We start from the raw sequence: 22,542 nt of genomic DNA, 5'->3' as shown, positions 1-22,542 counted from the left end.
ACACGTTAAGAAGCATATTTAAAACATACCAGAGAAACACCAGGAGAGAAGCATAATGATAGTATTCATTCATTTATTAATTTCCAGATATGGCACTGTGCTGGAAATGTGGAGGGCAAACAAGACAAGCCAGGTCCCTGCTCTCCTGGTGCCTATGCTCTAGTAGAAGACAGCTGATAAGCTAATAAAGTAAATCAATAAGTAAATAAAGTAACTTCAGATAGTGACAAGTGCTATGAAGAAAATAAAACAGAGAGAAGGAACGGGAAGAAAGAGTCAGAGGGAGCGGGATCGGCAGCCACATTTGATAAGGTGGTCAGGAAAGGTCTTTCTGGGGAGTAGAAATTTGAGCTGCGACTTGAACAAGTGAGACATGGAAAGAACTGAGGCCAAAGTAATCTAGGTCAAGACAACAAGTGGAACAAGCCTGGCATGTTCAAGAATCAGAGGGAGGTCTGGTGTGGCGGAAGGAGAGTGACTGGTGGGAGTGTGGTATGATGAGGCTGGAGAGGCAGGCAGGGTTCAGACCACACGGGACCTCACAGCTCATAAGGAGCTTGAATTTATTCTCAGTCTAATCTATAACAGACTACATCTAAAGGCAAACTAAAACCAAAACCAGTAATTTTAATTAATAGAGTCCAGAGCATTGATTCAATGACACTTAAAAGGTGAAGAAGAACTGACGGCTGAAGATAATAGGGCTCTACAGAAACACATTCTGAGATGATCTGTTACCTCAAGTTTGAGCTTCTCAATTTCTTCATTTGCTTCTTTAAGCCGCACTGCGTCTTTATCTAGAAGTTCCTGATTTTCAGCATACCACTGTAATCTTTTTTGTAGACGACTTATTTCTTGCTTATGTGTTTCTTCTAAAATTTTTATTTCATATAATTTTTCACCTATAAGATAAAGTAACTCAATAACTTGATTGTAATTTTTCAAAATATGAAAATAAACTAAACTAAAAGATTTTAAATGAAAACCAATGCCAACCTAATAAAAGCATTATGAAAAAACAAGAGGCAAAAAAAAACTGATGTATGCAAGGTAGCGTCTAGTTTAATCTATTAACAAAGGGAGATGACGATGGTGTTCATAGTCCAAATCCTCAAACTCATAGCAAAGTGGGCTACACAGAAATTCTTGATAAATCAATTGTTTTCTCATTGACTTTCATTATAAAAGTAAGTAAAGTCATTTCTATGGGAAAATAAATGTTAAGAGTCAAGAGATAATAAAAATGAAGAATTCCTATAATTATATTAAAAAGTAACAATCGCAAACATTAAAGAGTGTTTACTATGCACGATTTTATTTAACACAACAAACTTGTATGATGGGTACTATTATTATTATTCCGTTTTACAGATGAGGAAAGTAAATGTAATTTTCCTACAAATAGGCAAGTAGATTTTATTGTACATATCTTACACTGGAGATCATACTAACATAGAGGAAAGATACTGACGTTGGCAAACAAGGGCTCCTCTGATCTACCCTTCCAGCCCTGTGTTCTGCCACCCTGAGCTCCAATCCATAGACGCACTCCATAATATGCTCATGAAACACACTCGAGCAGCCTCCCTCATTCCTTCACTCCTGAATCTTACCATGTGTCAGGACCTAGCTCAAATGCCACTCCTCCCTGAAACCTTGATTTAGCACCCTGTCTCATGCTTATTTGTAATTCTTTACTATTAAACTTCTCGGGATTCTCACTCTCTTTGTTCCCCCTGGCGGGGAATGCCATATTTATCCTCGTGTTTTCTACAAACACAGTGCAGTGTTACTTGTTCATTTGGCAAATACTTGAGAGCCGACGCTTCAGACCCAGGGATAAAAAGACAGACCATGCCCTCAGGAAGGTCACATTTGAGCTGGGATGACAGCCATGCAAACAAATAAACATAAAATGCCATGAATTCAACATAATCTTTGATTTTCTTCGATCTTGGAATTATTCCTGCTAAAATGCACATACCTATTAATAACTAATTAAAAAATTTTTCTAAAATTAGAATATACTTGAAGGAATAGCATTTTGATTATACTATCCAACTGCTATTACTTAAATTCAATTAGAACAATCACAAATACAAAGGTAAACTGCTCAGATCAGTGTTGTACCTGTGGCATAAGCAATCTGATCTTTGGCTTGGTCTCTCTCTCTCTTCATTTTTTCCAAGTCTACTTCAAGAGCTTGTTTGTCTTGCTTCAGTCTTTTGATGTCTTCCAATAAACTGTTTTTTTCTTTCTTGATATTCACAGAAATACAAAAGCAAATTATTTCCAACCACAATAAATTGTAGTATAGTCTCTTTCACCCAAATGCATCATAAATACTGCTGTTCATTATTTTTCCTAAATTTTAGCTTTAATTTTATCACTCTCCCTGCCCCCAAATTATTAATAGCTCCCTACAGCCTACTAGAATCAGTCCTAATCACCCAGCTCAGCACAGCTTTAAAGACCTTCTAATCTACTGTCCTAACTCTCCTGGATGACTGCAACAACCTCCTAACTAGTCTGTCTTCCACCCTCAGCACCTACAGTCTATTGTCCTCACAGCAGCTGGAGGAATTGTTTTAAAGAGTCAGTTAATATCAATCCTCTGTCTGAAACTCTCTGGTGGCTCCCGTCCCTCTCAGGGTGAACCCAAAGTCCTTACCATGACCTTCAGTGTCATATACTGCCCCCGAGGGGCAGGTGGCCTGCTCCTGCCCTTCATCGGGATTTCTGCTCAAATGAAGCCCCGGGAAGGCTTGCTCTGATCACTCTTTCTAAAACATCAACCCCCATCCTGGCACAGCTACGTTGCTTTATTTTCTTTTCACAACACTCATCACACCTGACATATTATATATTTACGTGAAAGCAGGGCTTTATTTTGCTAACTCTTGTATCATAAATGCACAAAAAGTGCGTGGCATACCAAAAAGCTGTTTACTGAATTCTCAATATGCCCTCCATTCCACACTGCTCTCAACAGCCCCCATTCCTCTGCTTGACAAAATCATACTTATCCTTCAAAGCTTAGTTCAAATAAGGCTGATAATCCCTCCTCTGCATTCCCACAACTTTCACTGCACCTCTAGTATGGTGTCTATACTTTGTTTCATATGACACTGACTTGTATACATGCCTTTTCTCTTTGTTAGGCTGAAAGCCCTAAGGGCACCAAGACTGATTTTACTACCTGTTTACTTTATGACACCAAGCACACAGCAGGTACTCAATAAATGTACATTGAACTGAACTCACAACTGCTGAAGAAACTCTTGGACTCACAGTAGTACACTTGGCATAGTTGGGTTTCAAAATAAAATTTCTTACAAATTCTGTATCACACAACCCTACAATCTAAATCCAGTCTTACGAAGAAAATAAACCCATTCATACAGCATTGTATAATCTTGGTTTTTAGCTGCATCACAGATTTAACCACATCATTTCTTTTTTTAATCTTCTGTGTGATCTTCTATAGATGTCTTTTCAGGAGAGCATTGAGTTTCTTCAAGTTTTTGAACACTCAGGTATCTTTCTGCAAATACCTTTCACTTAATCAGTTCAATCAATTTAGAAACGCCCTCTAGCAGTGTCTACTTCATGGCATTCCAGAATTTCAGAATTCAAAGGAACTTTAAACATCTTGAGTTCATTCAGGCAATCACTGCTTAAATGGATGTCCACTCTATGCTTGTTTCTGTCCAGGGCCTGAGACTTCCCACCTTCATGAAGCCAGCGTGTCCCATGTCAATCCTGTGGGCACCGGGTTTCTGGCTGGCAGGTACTTTCCCTCCCTTGTAAGTTACTATGTAGACATTCAGAGTCTGCCTGCCTCTCTGACCTTATCTTCCACCACTCTTGCCCTTACTCACCCACTTCTGTCTCAGAAGCCTCTGCTTCTGGAAGGTAACAAGCCCATTCCTGACTCAGGGCTTGTGCTTCTTCCCTGGCTGGAAGGCTCGACCTTTGCACGGTTAGCTGCTGCTTCTCTTCAGCTCTTAACTCAGACATCACTTTCTCGGGGAGTGTCTCCTAGACCACACCAATGAATGCCACCCTACACCCCCTGCCCCACCTGCTATTATTCTCTATTTTTATTTTCTTCAAAGAACTACCTCTATGTGTAATTATTTCATTAGTTTACTTATTGTCTGTCTTCCCCACTAGAATACATGTTCCTAGCATGCAAGATCCACACCTGTCTTATTTACCTACTGTTTTTCCAGTGCCAGCGCCTGGCACATGGCAGGTGCTTGCTAAAGGCTGACTGAATGAACGAGCTGTGATCAGCCTCATTCTCCTCCCCACCTTGGGACACTAAAAGGAAAGGGCTCATGACCTTCACTTTTAGTATGTGTCCCTCCAGAGTTTATAAAGAACCAACTCCACTTTAAGACTACACTAATTGATACTAATTTTTAGGGCATAATTTAGACTGTACACAATTATGGATATTATTATATTACAGATTTATCCCAGTATGAACAGTTTTTACTCTAAAACTATTTAAACTCAGAATACCAAAATGAATGAAAACAAAGGTATATTTATATTCCATTTTTCAGTATTTGCACAAATAAACAAATCCCTAAAGAATTTTTACTATTATCTTAAACTAACACTTTCCTTTGATTTTTTTGTAAGGTTTTGCTTGCCTTTGCTAGTTTCACCATTATGGGCCTAAATTTAGATTTTTACTTCTTTATCCTGAGCAGGACTCACTGTGCTTTCTGAATTTCAGAATTCATTTCTAGAAAATTCTCAGCCATTACCTTTTAAAAATATTTATACTATAACATCTATCTGATACTTTCCATTCTCCATTTTTCTGTGTTTCACTCTAACTTCCTTAATCTAACTTCCAGTTTACTAATTATTTTCTTAGTTGTGTATGATCATCTATTTAACTTTTCTACTTAGTTTTTAATTTCTAGGAATATATTTTGTTTCCAGACTTCTGTTTATTTTTCTCTGAATTTGCCTAGTCTGTTTTGTTCTCACCTCATATTGTCTCATTTATTTTATATAATCATTTTAAATCAATTTATTTTACAGTCTATTCAATAATTCTACAAGGGTTCTAACCTTGCTGCTTATTAAACCATCCCACACCTGCTCATGGTGGATTGTTTCTCTGGGTCTGGTAATTTTGGACTGTGAGCATACTGTCAGTGGGATTTTATCTGTAGGAATACTTTGTGAGCTGGGTTCAGGGTGTATACTTCTAAGAGCTGTTTTACGTTTGTCTCTTCTAGACACACTAGAGGTTATCATCGACTCAGGACCACAGGTTATGGCAGTTTTCTTAGTTTGAGCACGATCAACCCTTGCAGGTAGCGTCAATTCAAATACTAAACCACAAGTGCAAGCAGAAGGGATGACATTTATATTGAACGAGTAAAGCATGGGCACTCAGCAGAGGAGACTTTTCCTCTCCCTAGCTAGAGATCAAGTTAAGAAAGAAAAGCTTTCTTGATGTCTCAGTCCCTGACAAGGGAGGTAGATTCTTTCCCCGTCCACTGTTTTACTGAGGGATGTGGCGCTCTGACGTCCTGTCTCCCCTGTGCTTAGAGCTCAAGCTCCATGGTCACGGAGCTGGCGGCCTAGGAGCAGATGCTTACTGCGAGGTTTTTATTCTTTTTTCATTTCCGGACCCTAGAGAGTTCCCGTACTTTCCTGAGAGCTCGGTTATGCATTTACAAAACGTTTATTATATTTTGTCCAGCATTTTCCAGTGTTTTTAGTTGCAATTTTAGTTTCCTATTTGTCAGAAAAATATGTTCAAAATGGCACTTTTAAAGGTCACTAATAACAGCATTCGAATGAAGCTAATGCTATGCTTGAAACCTTAACATGTTTTTCCAAGCCTTCATAAAAATACGGCCAACGTTAATTTCTCTTTTAACTTGCTAATTTTTGAGGCCTACTGACAAGGGGGGGTCCAATTATTTGGTTCTTTCTTTTTATCTTTCTGCCTACCTATCTACCTCGTTAATCATTCCATACATACATATACATATGCATCTGAAGGAAGTTCCCTAATGGATTCATATTTGAAGCTGCATTTTATATACTACAAAAACCTGTATTTTTTATCATTATATTTTTATATTAAATTACATTAATTTAATTTATTTATAGTCAAAAGCGGTATGTAATTGGAATTTTCTAATTTACATAATCATTCAAGTACAGTCATGTGCTGCATAATGACATCTCAGTCAACGATGGACCACATATATGACAGTGGTCTCATAAGATCAGTGCCATAGAGCCCAGGTGTGTAGTAGACTATACCATCTAGTTTGTGTAAGAACACTCTAGGATGCTTGCACAACATGATGTATTTCTCAGAACATATCCCTGTCATTAAGTGACACATGACTGTAGACTGGATGGGCTTTTTCATTTAGTGCTATGGTTCTTTTGTTTTTTTTTTTGGTGAGGAAGATTCACCCTGAGCTAGCATCTGTTGCTAATCTCCCTCTCTTTTTGCCTGAGGAAGATGTGCCCTGAGCTAATATCTGTGCCAATCTTTCCTCTATTTTCTATGTGGGTCACCACCACAGCATGGCTGATGAGTGGTGTAGGTCCATGCCCAGGATCCAAACCCATGAACCTGGGCTGCCAAAGCAGAGTGCACTGAACTTAACCACTATGCCATGGGGGCCAGCCCCAGTGCTATGGTTCTTAATGGGAGGGAGTGGGAAAATTAACTGCCCTCCCACGGGGGATGTTTGGAAATGTGGCAGTGATTTTGATTGTTACAATGACCGGTGCGTGCTACACACACATAGTTCCTGGGGACAGGGATGATAAAAATCACGAAATACATAGGATTGTTATGCTTAAAATAGAATTAACCTGCCCAATACTCCAAAACTTCTCCCACTGATAAATATTGCTTTAGAAAATTCTAGGCCATATTCTTTATAATACATTTGAATAAAAATAATAACAAAGTTATGGAGCAGCTATTGCATTTCATGTTCGTGTTAGGTACGTGGGATACGAATATTTTGTAGATACAGTCTCTGCTCTCTAGAAGTGCAGAGTCCGCTCAAGAAGACAGGCAAAAGCCAACTAACTTTTTAAGGTGAACAATCATCTTCATATTATTGTGCTATTTTAGCTTTACATTTTCAATGGCGAATTTGTTTGAAACAAGCTATACGTGCCCTAAGTAAGGTTATGCCTCCAATACGGCTCCACGTGATAAATGCTTAATAAGAGGTTAGATTATAAAAAGGATGCCATCTAAAATCAGCATTATGTTGTTTTCTCTATATTAAGGTCACATGTATGCTAAATGCTAATCTTAGATATTTCTTAATTTTTAAATCATATGAAATTTGTAAATAGATCTTATTTATTCATAAATTACAAAAACAGATTTTTTACACACACAGGAAGTTTTATAATAATCTTTACTATTGCTAATAGTTAAAATCCTGATGCAACTTACCTGTGCTACACGCAGTTCTGCTAAGAGATCTGTGAAATTCTGGTTTCTGGTAGGCTCTGGATCTTCAACTACGTGAGACAGGAAACGACATCTGTGCATTTGTTCTCTGATGTATAGAAAGATTTTTTTTTTTTTACAAGGTACTCCTTTCATTGCAAAATACTCAATTCTTAAAAATTAAAAACTCTAGTGGATGTTGGGACTACGTGAGTCATTGAAGAGAAAAAGTATGTTTAATCTAAAGACTAAAATATTAAAATACTAAAAGAAGTATACTTTAAGGGAAATGTCTATGTTTAATCTAAAATAATTGAAACCCTAAGATTACTGGTTTATTTGTACTATAAAAATATTTTCTCCCAATTCTCAGAGAAAAAAAATCAATGTCCCAGAAACATGTGTTACATTTTTCCTGTGGTGGTGTGTATTCCTTTTCACATCATTCTAGACTCTTCTCTGAGAAACACAAATGGCCAGTCATACACATGGAAACTGACAAACAAAAGCAAACAGTCTACTATTTGGAACTTAGAATCATTTTTCCTTTTTTTCCAGAGACATTATACAAGGAGTTTAGGAATCCACATAAGATCATGTGACTCTAATATATTAAAGAAACCATTTATTTCACTGTGAAAGTTCATTTAGAGCTTCAGTTTTGGATCCTGGAATAGATCTTTTTTAAAAGCCAGGCAATATAAGATGTGATATTTTAAAATACTTTATTGAAGCATCTGCAAAGAAAGCAGATATAAATGCTTTCATGCATCAGAACTGTGCAGATTATCACAATTGGCCTGCAGTCACATTCACCAGCAGAAAGGGTCTTTTTTCCCCCTAATTTACACAAAAGTGCCCTCACTTGCCCAGCTGTGTGCCTTCTAGCTTTGTCTGCTATAAGATGTGCCTTTTTCTATTCTGCATGAAGATCAGGATGAGCTAGCAGCAGCCCTGCCTCTTATGCCCTAGGTTATCTAACAAAAAAATGCAAGAAGTTATCTGAATAAATGTAACTAATTCATGACATTCATGGCCAGAGAAGCTTCTTCTGAGAGGAGTCCTATCTGAGTGATTAGGTGTTTATGTGAAATGATGCACAACTCGTAGTCATTTCCTAAAGGAAGACAGTACCCTAACTTGCCCTTGTTTGTGGATTCAGCTTTTTCTAAAATTGAATGTAGAATATCCAAAAGATGTTACAGTCTGAAATACGATGCCTAAGTAGATGCTGGTGCTCCATCAGCCTCCCATGGGGAGTGCTGCTTGATAACAATTCATAAGCTCTCCTTCTCTGGAGAAAAGCCCTTAGCCTCTGCCCCTGGAGGATATCCCCTAGCCCCTTCCTGGGGACACCTCAGCCAGTGACCGGCTGGCTTGGGGGTATAAAAGGCTGCCCCACCTTGCCTCAACCAGAGACCAACTCTGTGGTGCAATCTGTTCTCCTGGGCGACAGCAGAATGAAGCCAGGCTCCAGTTAAGACCACTTCTTACTTACCTTCCCTCCCTCTACCACCCCCACTCCCCCATTTGCATTTCTTGCTCCCCTTCTCCTGAGCATTATCCTCTAGGAAATCATCTCCACAAGGATCCCTATCTCAGACTCTATTTCTATGGAATCTAACCTAAGACATTAAGTGATAATGTATGATATATATTTTTTAGTATTATTAATCACATGGTTCCTTAGGAAATGGTTAAGCATCTCAGGCTTAATGACTGATCAAGAGGAATATTGTATATTCAATTTCTTAAACCGATGTCAAACTCAAATATGAATATGTTGGAATACTAAAGTATGTACTAGTCATCTAACACCAAAATAAAAATGCAGTGAATATTAAAAACATAGAAGTTACAAAACTGTAAATAAATGTAAAAATTTCTTCATTTCTAAGTAAAAATAAATGTATTATTAATATACCAATAAAATGCTTAGAAATGGTCTAAGTATATGTGATTTTAAGAACTTAAAAAGGACTTACTTTAAGGAAGCTAACTCACTGAATAAACTCTGGTTTTCCTTGAACATTCGCTCCTCATTTTTCTTGTTTTGTTCCTGGAGATCTTTCACTTGATTATACAATCTTTCATTTTCCTTTTTATAAACAGAAAATTACATTTTAGTTAAAAGTCACTAGTACTTATATAACATAAATATATATGTTCACAACAGACACATCCTTTAAACATTTTTAAGGTCTTTCAAATTTCTTCAGTTTCTGAGTAAGCAAATCTTCTCAAACTCTTTCCATTATCTTAGAAGAAAACCTGTTATCCGAAAACAATTTTCCAAAATGCTCAAAATGCTTCCTTGAAAAAAAAGTTGCAAAAACTCCAAAAGCAAAGAATCTAATGTCAGTATAATGCACCACATTTCACAGAAGTAAGTGCGTGAGTGGCTGCAGGAATAACCACCTCCCGACTGCATGGACCAGGGGCAGAAAGACCCACTGGGACTGTCTGCACCCCCTTTTTTCTGTTTCTGCCCTGGCTTCCTGTGGTGAGGCAGTTGGATGTAGCCACAATGGGCACCCATGCTTGTTTCTGAAGCTTCCTGTGAGCAGGGAGTTAGAGACTGGGTGTTCCTGGAAGTGTAAGACAAGGCAGAGCAGAGACTAGACCCAGTTCACCACAAGGCTTGAGCTAAATGTGACCCAAACAGTGAGATCAGAGGGAGAAGCCACCGATCTGGGCTTAGGTGCTCTGGCTTATTAACCTCTTTAAAATTAAGAATCTGATGAAAACCAAGGACCTTTGAGGATCTAATGAAAACTATGGACCGTCTCACTGTGTCTGGCCTAGAGCCTGGCAGATGGTCTATGCTTAAATATTTGCAGAACTAATGAAACCCAGAAAAATACATAAATACATACATAGATATATAACCTTTGTGTTACCTTTGTGGGAGGGGGTAGTTATTAGCATATTTATGGGTCTGTGAAATCCTCCTTAAAACCCAGTTTCTATACACCAGATCAGAATGGCAGCTGAAGGGTCTGGAAGTGTCTCACTAACTCTAGGGCAGAGTGCCCTGCAAAATCAGTTCTGTTTCATTTACAGTGGACACTGTAATCACTGATGTGGCAATGCTTTCTCTGGATGTCCCTGGATGACAATGCTTGCTACTGGCAGGCGCAATCCTTAGGCTTCGGTTGTCAAAAGAGAAACAGGTAATGAAAGAGGAGAAAAGGGGAGGGAAGTAAGAAAAAAAAGGGAGTGGGGGAAAGAAACTAAGATGAAGTCTCATGCTGGAGATCACTAAACCTGTGCTGGCTGGCTGTCAGGTCAACATCACCAAGATTCCAGCACACACTGCAAATGTCTGCTTTCTGCAGGACACACAGATTTTCTCTCATTTAATTCAAACTTGTTTCACTCTCAGGGCATTGGCAATTGATTTTAGGTTCATATTTCTGAATATAATACCAAACTAGCCAATATTATCTACTGAATAGCATTATAGAAAACTGAAGAAAAACAGGACAGTTTCTAAGGAACACAGCTATTGAAAATAACACGAAGTGACATTCACTGATTGGTTACTAGTGCCAGGCACTGAGAGGTTGGTTTGCACTGTCTTATTTCACTTTCACAACCACCTTATGAGACACTATTATCATCATCTTCATCTCACAGATGCAGAAACTGGCTTAGAGACATGATCTGCCCAAGACTGCAGAGCAGGTGGTGAGCTAAGACTAAAATGGATTCTTTTTTTTTTTTTTTGGTGAGGAATATTGGCCCTGAGCTAACTTCTGCTGCCAATCTTCCTCTTTCAGCTTGAAGAAGATTGTCCCTGAGCTAAAATCTGTGCCAATCTTCCTCTACTTTGTATATAGGATGCCGCCACAGCATGGCTTAATGAACAGTGTACAGGTCCGTGATTACAGATCTGAAGCCGCAAATCCCAGAACTACTGAAGCGGAGTGGTTAAATGACCACTATGCCGCCAGGCCGGCCTCCTTTAAAACCAGATTCTTTGAATTCAAAACTCATGCTCTTAACCACTTTAATTCTGCTCAAGAGAAATGTGCAGACTAGTCATCTTATTACTTCCTCATATTTGCCAGAATTCCCATTACCAGTTAAATGAACACAGAAATATTCTAATATGCCTTATTTTTATAATCAAAGGATCTCAAGAACAAACTTATGCTGCACTGAAGAATCACCATACCTGTTGATATCCCTGAAGAAGTGTCTCTTGTTCTTGTATTTCCTTTTGGATTTGCTTCAATTTTTCTTCAGTGACAGGATCAGTTATTTCTCCAAAATGTAACCACCTTTGTTTTTTGTTTGTTTCTTCAAAGCTATTTAACTTTGAGAAGATGCAGAAGTTTTATTTGGGGAAGGAAATGATGAAGTGAGGAAGAATAACAGAAAACTCAAGATGCATAGACCTAAAACTGCCTTGTAACATGCTGGAATGAACACACCACCAACTACAGCTAAATCATTACAATGATGTTCTGTGCTGATGGGTCTGGTGATGGAAGTAACTCAGAAATGCTACAGTGTCATACTAGGAATCTAGACCTTCCATAGCAGTTCTTTCCGAAACTTTGTTTTCCTTGAAGGTCACAGTGAACTAAGGGATTTGTTTTAGAAAGGACTGCTAACAGAAGAAAACGATCAAAATGAGCCAATTTAAAATTTCGATTTTTCCCCCAGGGGTTGGATTTAGGCTCTTCTGTAAGGAGGCACTCTCGGAACAAATACATCAAGCCAAACAGCTCCGGGAACAAAGGATGACTATGCATATAGCAGGGAGTACAAGTTCTTTTTTAATCAATGAAAGGAAAAATAGGACAGTGTGTCTAGTACCTTGGCTTGAAGAATATAATTGTCTTGATTCAGTCTGAAGAGTTCCTTTTCCTGTTGTCTCTTTAGTTCTTCCATCTTATTTTCCAACTCTCTCTCTTTTTCTGAGAACGTGACTTTAATTTGCTCAATTAGGGCTTGTGCACCCCTCCATTTTTCCTCTGCTTCCTGAACTCTTTGAAACATAATTAATTCTCTCTCCTTGTTCCCACCATGACATCCTGAAGAATCCTTTTAAGGAAAAGCATTACTTCGTTACAGCAGATTTACATAAAAGATTCGAACGCAAGCGGTTAAAAAACACAAAGAACAAAAATGACATGGTTAATAATGTTCTACTATATAAGAAAATAAGTGTTCAATAACAGTGATTAGAATACCACTCTTGAAGCAAAATCGATTTCATAAATATTTCATTATTTATAATCTAGTTTTAATACGATTTTAGAACACAAAAACATTATGAATATTGTTTTGAAATTCAATACCTACATTCTGAAACTGAACACAGGAATCAGTTTCTGTAGGATCTTCAGATTTCTTAGGAGTAGCCAGGCAACTTTCAGTTTTGGGAGCTGGTTTACCCAAAGCTGCAGGTGTGATGAGTTTTGTTCCAGATAAGATTTCTAAATATTGTAAACAATGGATAAAAATGCAAACAAAGTTGAATGTGTATTCAGCAATTTTGTAACAATAAGTACTAATACAACCGGAACACTAAGATACAGGCTGATGTATAATAGCAACACAGCTATTTCTCTGCAATCAGAACCGCTAACCATAATCATCATTCTCTTCAATTTGACACAGAAGGCTAATTGACCCAAGACTCATATCAAATGACAAATGGAGTGAAATAAATGTGAGGAGAATGTGGATTGGGATCATTTCAGGCTTTGCTACTTGTAGATAAATTATTCTTTTAAATGTTCATAGCAATAACAAGAACATCTAAATGATGAATCCAAGAGCAGCTGATAACTCTATGAAGCATTTTAGTTCAGATTAAGTGTGTTTTCAAAGCACATTTTTTATAAGCAATGTATATCAAGATATTATAGTATCAATGGAACAATATAAATTGCATGGAAATTTTATAACAGCTAGTCTGAGTTTGTTTTAAAAAGTATAAAATTATACTGCTATAGTACCCTGATAACATATTTGAAATTAGAAAAAAAACGTGATTAATATATATTCTGGTCAAATTTTCAGCTTTTAATTTACCTTGTGAATCCCCAACCAGCAGAAACAATTCTAAGGCCAATAAATTAGTCAGTTAATAATAAAAAATGTTTAAGGGAAATATCTAGAAGAGATCGTGAGGCCCACATTCAAATGCTTACAGGTTCTGAGCTGAACACTCAGTAAATGTTTATCTCATTGCCTTAGAGGTACATGAAGAATTAGAAATTTATATTTTTAATATAATTTCTTCAAGATGCTAACTTTTTAAATGTAAAGTTTACTTTTTCATTGAAAGTGAAACACATGGTTATTAAAGATTTGGAAAATACAGAAAAGTCAAAAGAAGAAACAAGTCACCAATAGCACCTCACCCAAAGGTTTCTTTTCAATCTTTTTTCCAGGCATGCAAAGGTTTTCCTTATAGAATAGTAACCATGTTTAATTGGACTGTTTGATGTAGAAGGTTTCCTAGAGAAATTTCTTAAAGCATTCACAAAGAAACTGTTTGAGTCACTGGAAGAGGAGACATTAATCCTTCCCAGTCACTGGAGGGCCATTAAGATGGCCAATGTATGGGGTATGATCTGCTGGCACTGATTCTCCCTAGGACGTGGCAGCTGAGAGTGGCAGTGGCTCTTGTTCAAGCTGCACTCAGCCAAGGCTTTTATGCCAGAATTCTGCCTTCCTGAGTTCTTAATTTTGATTTCTCTAAGTGATTATTTTCAATAATGGTACATGGACAGTATCTTTTCCCTTTACATATGGAATGAAATTTGCTTGGATATTAAATTCAAACATGAAAACACTGAAGAATTTGGAACTCATGAGCCCTTCTTGAAGGAAAATTCAGTCAAATAAGAAATCAATCAAAATAATTTCAGAATGAAAAAACTGTGGCTAAGGAACTGGTGCAAAACATTCAACATCTTTAATAATCAGGCCCAAGATCTAAATTCAAAAGCTGAGGGGAGAATATAATAAATATATCTTGAACAGGTAAAAATAAAACAAAAATGGGACAGAGGCATGTGAGTAGGAGATGTAAGAGTTTCACTACCTTTTCTTTCATAGAAGGGAAAACTGATAATGGATAAAATTGAAAAATGCAATTAAAAACAACAACACAGTTTTGGGAACCTTTGAGGGGTTTTCATACTCTATTTTCTTAAAAGGATCTTTTGGGACATAATATTTCTCAGGATGAAACTTTTTTTCTTCTTATAAATTAAGTAAAACTAGATTTAAAAAGAACTTGTAAAGTATGATCCCGTTCTTATAGAATGTTTTGTCCATTTATCCATATGTCAGCCTCTCTCCTGCCTTCCATCTACTCATCCATGCTTTCTGCTATCTGCGTAAGTACATACACAGTGAGAAGCCTGAAATGATACTCACTCCGCGTGACACCAGTTGTTTCTGGCTAAATCACTGCTTTCTTCTTTTTACTTTTCTGTATTTTTTAATTTAAATAATGAGCAACTATTCCTTTCATGACAATAAAATTTTTAGTCTAAAAATAAAAACACAAGAGCTAATAGCCAAAGAAAATTCATCTAGAATAAAAAGGAAAACCACAACATGGCAGGTACTGCTAGCTGTCAATCTCCTCTTCCTCCCTATGAACGGAAAACTAATTTTGCCCGGGGCAGCAATGTGCCAAGTTAAAAATACTCATTTCTCTGGATTCCATGCAAATGGGGGTAGCCACAAGATCAAAGTTCTGGCCAATAAGACGAAAGCAAAATCTTCCTACATGGGGCTTCCAGGAAAGTGTACTTTCCTCATTAAGAAGCTGACAATTTAACTGGCATGGACCTTCTACCTTCCACCTTTCCTCACGACAGGGCCTGGAGGCCGAGTAGCCATCTTACGACAGGAAGACAAAAGTCACAGACTAAGGATTTTGCAGTAGGAAAGAAGGGACCTGGTTGCTTGCACAGCTGCACCAGCTCTGAACTGCCTACCCCTGGCCTCTTTGTTACACGGAAAAAGAGAAGCCTTTTAGGTGGGTAAGCCCCAGCTGCTGGCCTTCTTTTCCATCTTAACCAGTATTGGTCCCAAGTACATTCTCTAGACTTTCTGTACACCAATCTCCATTTCTGAGTCTGCTTCTTGGAGAACGCAACCTGTGACAAGAAACAACCTTCGTAAAGGAATTACAGCTCTTCTGAATAAAACTAAAATTGCTCTGGGCAATTTTTCAATAAAAAGACTGAGATAAAAAAATCATACTTGATAGATAGTCTAATGAGAAAAAGTAGCTCAGTATAAAAACAGATAGTCATAGTGTATCATTATACTTGAATATAAATTTCTGTGATGTGTTTTATTTTTATTTTGGTAGTCACAAATATTACAAAATTTTGAAGTAGGGAAAAATACTCATAAAAATATTGTTGCCTTCATCTACCAACCTCTACATCCTCCTCGTTGCTTTTCCACCCACTGTGACGTTACTGTTGGCTTCATTCTCAGTCCTTTTGATATACTCACAAGTGATCCTTTCAACTCCCGGCTTCCGGTTCCTTATACTTCTCTCCACCTCAGCTCCTCACTCTCACCTCGAGGTCTTGTCCTATTACTAGTAGCACACAGCCTTAGGCGCTTACTCTCTATCAATCTTCTCTCCCACCTCACATCCTCTGGGACCTGGATTCCAACAATCTTTTGACCCCAATGGGACTCAGTCTGTTGATCCTACCTGTTTCGTACTGTACCATACCCCCTGAAGTCCTTTCTTCCTTCATTACTCAACTTAAATTCCATATACGTCCTTAGCTCCCTTGGTGCTCCTATCTCAGTTCATTGTACTCATTTGGCAAAAAATACTCCCCTCGGTAAATCCAACTATACAACTACCCAACACCTACAATTGTGCATCGAAACATGGCTGTTCACACACAAATACACACAGAGACACACACACACACGCTGCCTGGTCTCAATTTAAATTCCTGATCACTAACTTCAAGTAGAGTCTTCCTTCTGCTGGCAGTCTAACCCTCCTGGATGGCTATTTCACGTCTTCTCTTCTCTCTTCCAAGACCCCACCCCATCCTCACGGCCAGCTAATAACACTGCGTTTTATTTTTCAGAGAAAATGGAAGCAGTCAGAAGAAATCATCCATTCTCTCACCACTTCTCCCCACCTACCAGTATCTGTACCCACATCTCCCTGCTTCCCATCTGCTTCCACAGATGAACTGTCCATGTTCTTACCTAAAGCCACTCTTCCAATGTTCACTGGACCCCACTACAGCTCCTCTAGTCAAGGACGTTGCTCCAGCAATTCTTCCCCCCTCTCTCCCTCAGGAATTGTTTCCTGTCTACTGAATCTTCCCAAAAAGCATAAACATACTATTATCCCCTCCCATTAAAAGCAAAACAAAAGGCTTCTCTTGACTCCACTTCCATGCCAGCTACTACCCCCTTTGTCCCCTGCCTTTTACACCGTTTCCTCCAGGGTGGGCTATAACTTGAAGCATCCAATTCCACTCCTATTCCCACTCAATTTGCCTTTTACAGCCACAAATCCATGGAAACTGCTTGTCCAATTTACTGATGACCTCCTCCTCACTAAGCCCAAAGGTCAGTTGTTGGTCCTCATCTTTCTTCCTCTCTCAGCAGCAACTCACAGAGCAGATCGATTCTCTTCTGTCCTCTGTCTTCACTTGGCTTTCAGGACCCCACTACTCAGGTGTCCTCCAGCCTCACTCCGTCCTCCTGCAGGTTCCCCTCTTCTCCCTGACCTCCTAAGGTGAGCATGCCTGGGGCTCAGCCTTGCTTTGCTTTTTTTCTCTAGCTATGTTCACTCTCTTGATCATCTTTGTCACTCTCATGGCTTTAAAAAATATTAGTTTTTAACAACATTTCCCAAATGCTATCTATAGCTCATGCTTCCCTCTTGAAGGCCAGTTTTCTAACTGCCTCCTTGTCATCTCCACTTGCATGTAGAACAAATATCTCAAAATTATCACCTCAACAACTAAATTCCTGATCTTCCCTCCACCCCCAAGTCTACTCTACCACAGCCTGCTCCATCCCGGCTGGATAGTAACTCTATTCTTCCAGCTGCTCAACCCAAACACTTTGGCATCATCCATGACTCCTCTTTCAAACCCCCAACCAATCTTCTGGATTTTTGGTTCTATCTTCTAAGTATATCCTTTTCCAACCCACTTCTCATTACCTCCACTGCCACCATCCTGGTTCAAGCCCTATCACTTCTAGCCTGGGTTCCTAAAATCACCTTCTGACTGGTCTCTGTGCTTCTTCTGAAGCCCCCTATGGTATGTGTATATATTTATATGTATATGATCTACAACACAGGAGCCAGAAAAAACATCTAAAGGATAAGTCAGAAGAGGTCACTCCCATCTCAAAACTTTTCAGCAGCTCACCTTTTTCACTCAGAGTAAAAGCCTAAGTCTTTAAAATGCCCTAGAAAAACTATATATGCCTGCCCTTTTGACTCTCTGATCTCACCTCCTACCACCCTCTTTGCTCACTCTGCCCTAGCTATACGGGCTTCTACGCTATTCCTTGAACATGCCAGGCATTCTTCCCTACTTTAGGACTTTTGCACTGGCTGTTTCATCTTTCTGGAATATGCTTCCCCCAGATATCCACAGAGGCAATTCCCTACATCCTTTAAGTCTCTGTTCAAAAGAATCTTTCTCAGTGAGGCCTACTCTGTCTATCCTATTTAAAATTGTGACCTGCCCCACTCCAGCACTGACACTCTTGCTCTACTTTTTATTTTTCCTTAGCATATAACATCATTTACTTATTTATTATGCTTATTATTAAATGTCTGTCTCTCCTCCTCAGATGAAAGTTCCACAGAGATGGGGGAAGGGAGGTATCTTTCCCCATTTTGTTTACTGATGTATCCCAAGGGCCTCTAACAGGGCCTGGACCAACGTAGGTGCTCAAAAAATATTTGTTAAATGAATGAATTTGGATAAAGTAAACTTCAAAAGTGTTGGGGATTAATTTATATAAAATAAACATAATAAATAATATTAAAAACAAAATTTTTATTTTCCTACTCCCAAAAGTATAGAATGAATACTCTTAAAACATCACTGAAAAATTTCACACTCCTCTTGATGATTACAAAGTTTGAAAAATGTTCCAAGTGTTTTTTCTTAATATTAAGCACTAGATCCAATGAGCAGTTAATTATTAATAACAATGAGTAGATGACAACATCACAAGCAGATGTTCCACAGAAAAATAAGAGAACACAAAAGACTCCTTAGGGGAAGGATTAGAGGTCCCTAGGTTAAGAACAAGAGGAAAGGATGCTTGTATTAATCGCATAGAATCATATTCCTGTCTCTCCAGAACAACCAACCCTACTGCTGTCCTCCTTCACTCTGACAGAGATCAGCTCTAGCCCTTCCATCTTACGTGCACAGGTCGCTGCAGCAAGTACACACCCACATAGACAGGAGAGTCTGTAATGCCTAAAGAATTTTAAATAGAGTCAAAGTGGTCCTGGAATTGACAGTTGTAGGGAAAGGCAAAGGAAGACACTTTAAGCTAGAAATAAATTTTCTGATGAGGGTAGTTCTCCTCTGACAACTATCACCATACAACAATGGCGAAATTGGTCACCCCTTCAATGTAATCACAAAGGAAAGGACACGTGCTTCTGGCTCCATTATTCTCCCTTCTCCACTGGAGTCTAAAGGTAGCAGAAATGTTGGTCTGACCTGCACATTTCTACTTCTTTTAATAGCTTCATGGGCTTTTAAGCTGAAAATTACCCTTTCCTACTGTCAATATAAATGACTACATTAGGAAATAACTAACAGAGGCACTGTGATGTATAACAATATACATTAGGTGACATATAAAACATCCTGCCTCTCCAAGTCTACAAAGAACCAATATCTAGATAATCTTTGTATCAACCTTCATTTGTAGGTTGCCACTTGCATTCTGAATTTTTAGCTCTCCTTTGGTAAACATTTGGATATTACAAAGCCAACCAGACGAGGAGGGATTTGACTCTCCTCTCTTCTATTCACTTCCTATACTTTATGGGTCTCATTTGCGAAAGCCTAGAACTAATGATGGAAAACCTCCTGTAAATTTAATCTTTCAGAATTGGAACATAGTACCTTAAGATTAATTTTTTTCTATGAATATGGAAAGTTCAAAGAAGGAAATAGGGAAAGTAGAGAACAAGAAAAGTAAAATAATACACTATATGCAGAGAATTCTATTACAAAGAGTAGATGATTACCTTTTTTCCTCGCTTGATTTGAGGTGGGAATTGATCTCAAGTTTTTGCTTTTCATAATGTCCTTTGAAGTTTTCTTTTCAAGAGTAGAAAATGTCTTGAATGGTGAACAGGATTTGCCATAGCCTGAGCTCCTAACTGATGCATATAATCCACTCTGGGATTTTCTTTTAAGTAAAGGAGGTGCACTTTTGGCCTTCTTGTACGACACCTGTTTACCAATCACAGCTCCTTCATCTCCAGAACCGAGTTGAGGTTTAAAAATCTGTGCAGAACAAGTACAAACTCTTTAGCACTTAAATGGACTTCAGCTATGGGTGTAAATGAAGATTTAACAGATGGAAAACCATAGTGATTATGAAGTAACGTAGTCTGTAGAAGGCAAACCACTACATTAAAGTTCTCTAAGTCTAACTCATTGAAATTTTAGTATTTTGAAGCACATCTTCAAAGTCAGGAGTAAAACAAAGCAAATAATAAAACAAAATAAGCTTGCCAGAAAGCAAGATGTGTAATTACTAGAATGAACACGGAAGAGAACAGGGAAGAACATATTTTGAAATGACATAAAATCTTATCTTTTTTTCCTCCAGGTTTCTCAAGATAAAAATTTAGTGATACCTTGCCTTATTCCACAAAGAACTGGAGATAGTTTATGGTAAACACATAATTCAAAATTGTAAAATAAAAACAGAATACTGGGATCATGAAAACTATGAATCATAATAGATCAAGAACAGAAAAAAAAAAGAACAGTGAAATATAAGCTTCTCAGCAGTTGCTAAAGCATTTATAAGAAATGTCAACTTACCTACTTTAGCAGAAAAGATTGAATGAAAAGCACTAGAATGATGAATAAACTTTACTTTCTTACACTACTCAAATTCTGGACTATGTTTACTGAAAAAATGAAAAATGTAAAGAATGGCTTCTAAAAGAAAGCTAATGCTAGAATGGTATTTTTGAATGTGGGGACTGCAGGGTGTTATAATAAATACTGCTCACAAACATCCAGGATTTATGTGGAGGTTAGCACGTAATAAATCCCACTAGCCTAAGTACATGCTTATCAATAGTACTTATATAACTGCATTTATCAATAAGTAAAATCAATTTAGATTATAAACACTTACTTTATTTATTTTGTCATCCTGAGGTAATAATGAAGGACCAACAGATATTTTTTTCTTTAAAATATCAAGGTACATTTTATCTACATGTTCTTCTGTAGCATTTACTCTTGGACAGCTATTTTCTATACTTTCATTTGTTGTCTTTTGTAAAATCACATTCTCTTCATTTTTATCAAAAAACTGGTTCACATTTCGTGACTCTTGAGACATAACATTTGGGTTCATCTTAATGGGTAAAGAGCTTACAAATTTAGTGTCTTTACTATCAGCCAGTTTCTTATAGCTATAAAACAAAATAGGACAGAGAATAGACCTTATATGACTCTTCAAATATCAATTTTATTAACATAAATATAGACACACACTATATATATATTTAATATAATATAAGGGGTTACATGGCTGACTCTGAGACCTACTTCAAAGGAAAGAGAAACCAAACAAGACTGAGACTGCTTTTGTATAAATAAAATATGAATTTCTAAATAAACTTTTGTAATATATCTTTTATCCATAATATCTTATAAAGTCAACATGCATTTAAAGCAGAAAAAAAACATTTTATACATTTCTAGAAGAAACTAAACAAGTAATCATAATTTATGTCAATGAGGTATAGAACATAAATATTAAAAAGCATAAATTTCATCACAGTATAGGAAAAATTTTAAAGTAAAACAGAAAAATCATTAAAATTTTGAAATAAAATAATTTCTGTGGTTTAAAACACTTAAATGCAATCTAACATTTCAGACTATTAGATTTTAAAAATATGGGAACTATCCCTTAAGGAAATGTTCTAAATATGGTTAAATATCAGCATATTATGGGGGCTTTAAAAATATGGATACTGTTATTTCAAACTACTTAATCATGTCATTTAATTTTGTAATTTATAAAACAAAAGGAAAGTTTAAGAGGCTACCATCTTCATGTAAGGTAGACTGGCCTCTCAGTAACTGCTAGAAGCTTCTAAAGTACATGGAATCATCAGAAAATATAATAGTTCTTTCCTTCTTCCTAGCAGCAGAGCCTAGTTAGACGTTCATCAAAACTGTTTCCTCTCTGCTGCGTACCAACTAAACTACCTTTCCTTGCCGCCGTGCATCTAGATGGGGTCATGTGACAGTTCTGGCCTTTAGAATGTGACTGCTATGGTGACAAGAACCTAAATAATGTGTCATTGGCTTAGTGCTTGGGTTTTGCATGGCAAGGAAACTGATATAGAGGCTGGAGAGGTGGCATCCCATGTTTTACGCTGGCAAAACATTTGCTAAACTGTCACCTACAATAGTTTGTAAGGCAGACCACATGCCTACTGAGTCTGGGGAACTAAGAGAAATGGCCAGAGAGTAAAGGGAGTTTTTAAGTACTAGCTACTATTGGCTACTTGTGACAAGATATTATTAAAAGAAGGACAAGCTCAAGATAGAATGGGCTGGTTTGTAAGAAGAAATCAAAGGGAACAGAGAGAATCTAGAAACTCAGGGCCTCTTGGGTCCACTCTCTGTGTCGAGACTCAAATATTAAGATCTGGCATTGAAAAATGCTACAAAAAAGCAAGATGTCATGAGACTTCTCGGTTGAAAAGAGTGACTCAGTCCCTTGGCAAAGATCACATTAAAAATGTCATCGTCCCACTAAGGTTATTGTTCCCTATAATATCCAGAGAG

General features: G+C 37.6%; 1 protein-coding gene across 1 annotated transcript in view; it reads right to left on the bottom strand.

The window, feature by feature from the left end:
- Nucleotides 1–22,542, bottom strand: part of CEP162 (centrosomal protein 162) — an 89,983-nt gene that overhangs the window by 34,842 nt on the left and 32,599 nt on the right. The window contains exons 12-20 of the mRNA XM_058566688.1: nt 20,870–21,152; nt 19,740–20,001; nt 12,788–12,921; nt 12,299–12,526; nt 11,652–11,792; nt 9,457–9,569; nt 7,475–7,580; nt 2,131–2,257; nt 739–902 (exon numbers count right to left, since the gene is read on the bottom strand). Of these exons, the coding sequence (XP_058422671.1) occupies nt 739–902; nt 2,131–2,257; nt 7,475–7,580; nt 9,457–9,569; nt 11,652–11,792; nt 12,299–12,526; nt 12,788–12,921; nt 19,740–20,001; nt 20,870–21,152 (1,558 nt within the window). The remainder of the gene's footprint in view (nt 1–738; nt 903–2,130; nt 2,258–7,474; nt 7,581–9,456; nt 9,570–11,651; nt 11,793–12,298; nt 12,527–12,787; nt 12,922–19,739; nt 20,002–20,869; nt 21,153–22,542) is intronic.

This window comes from Diceros bicornis, chromosome 23, assembly GCF_020826845.1.
Source record: "Diceros bicornis minor isolate mBicDic1 chromosome 23, mDicBic1.mat.cur, whole genome shotgun sequence".
NCBI classification, from domain to species: domain Eukaryota; kingdom Metazoa; phylum Chordata; class Mammalia; order Perissodactyla; family Rhinocerotidae; genus Diceros; species Diceros bicornis.
The sequence above is the reverse complement of the archived record's forward strand: the minus strand, read 5'-3'. Positions and strand labels throughout refer to the sequence as shown.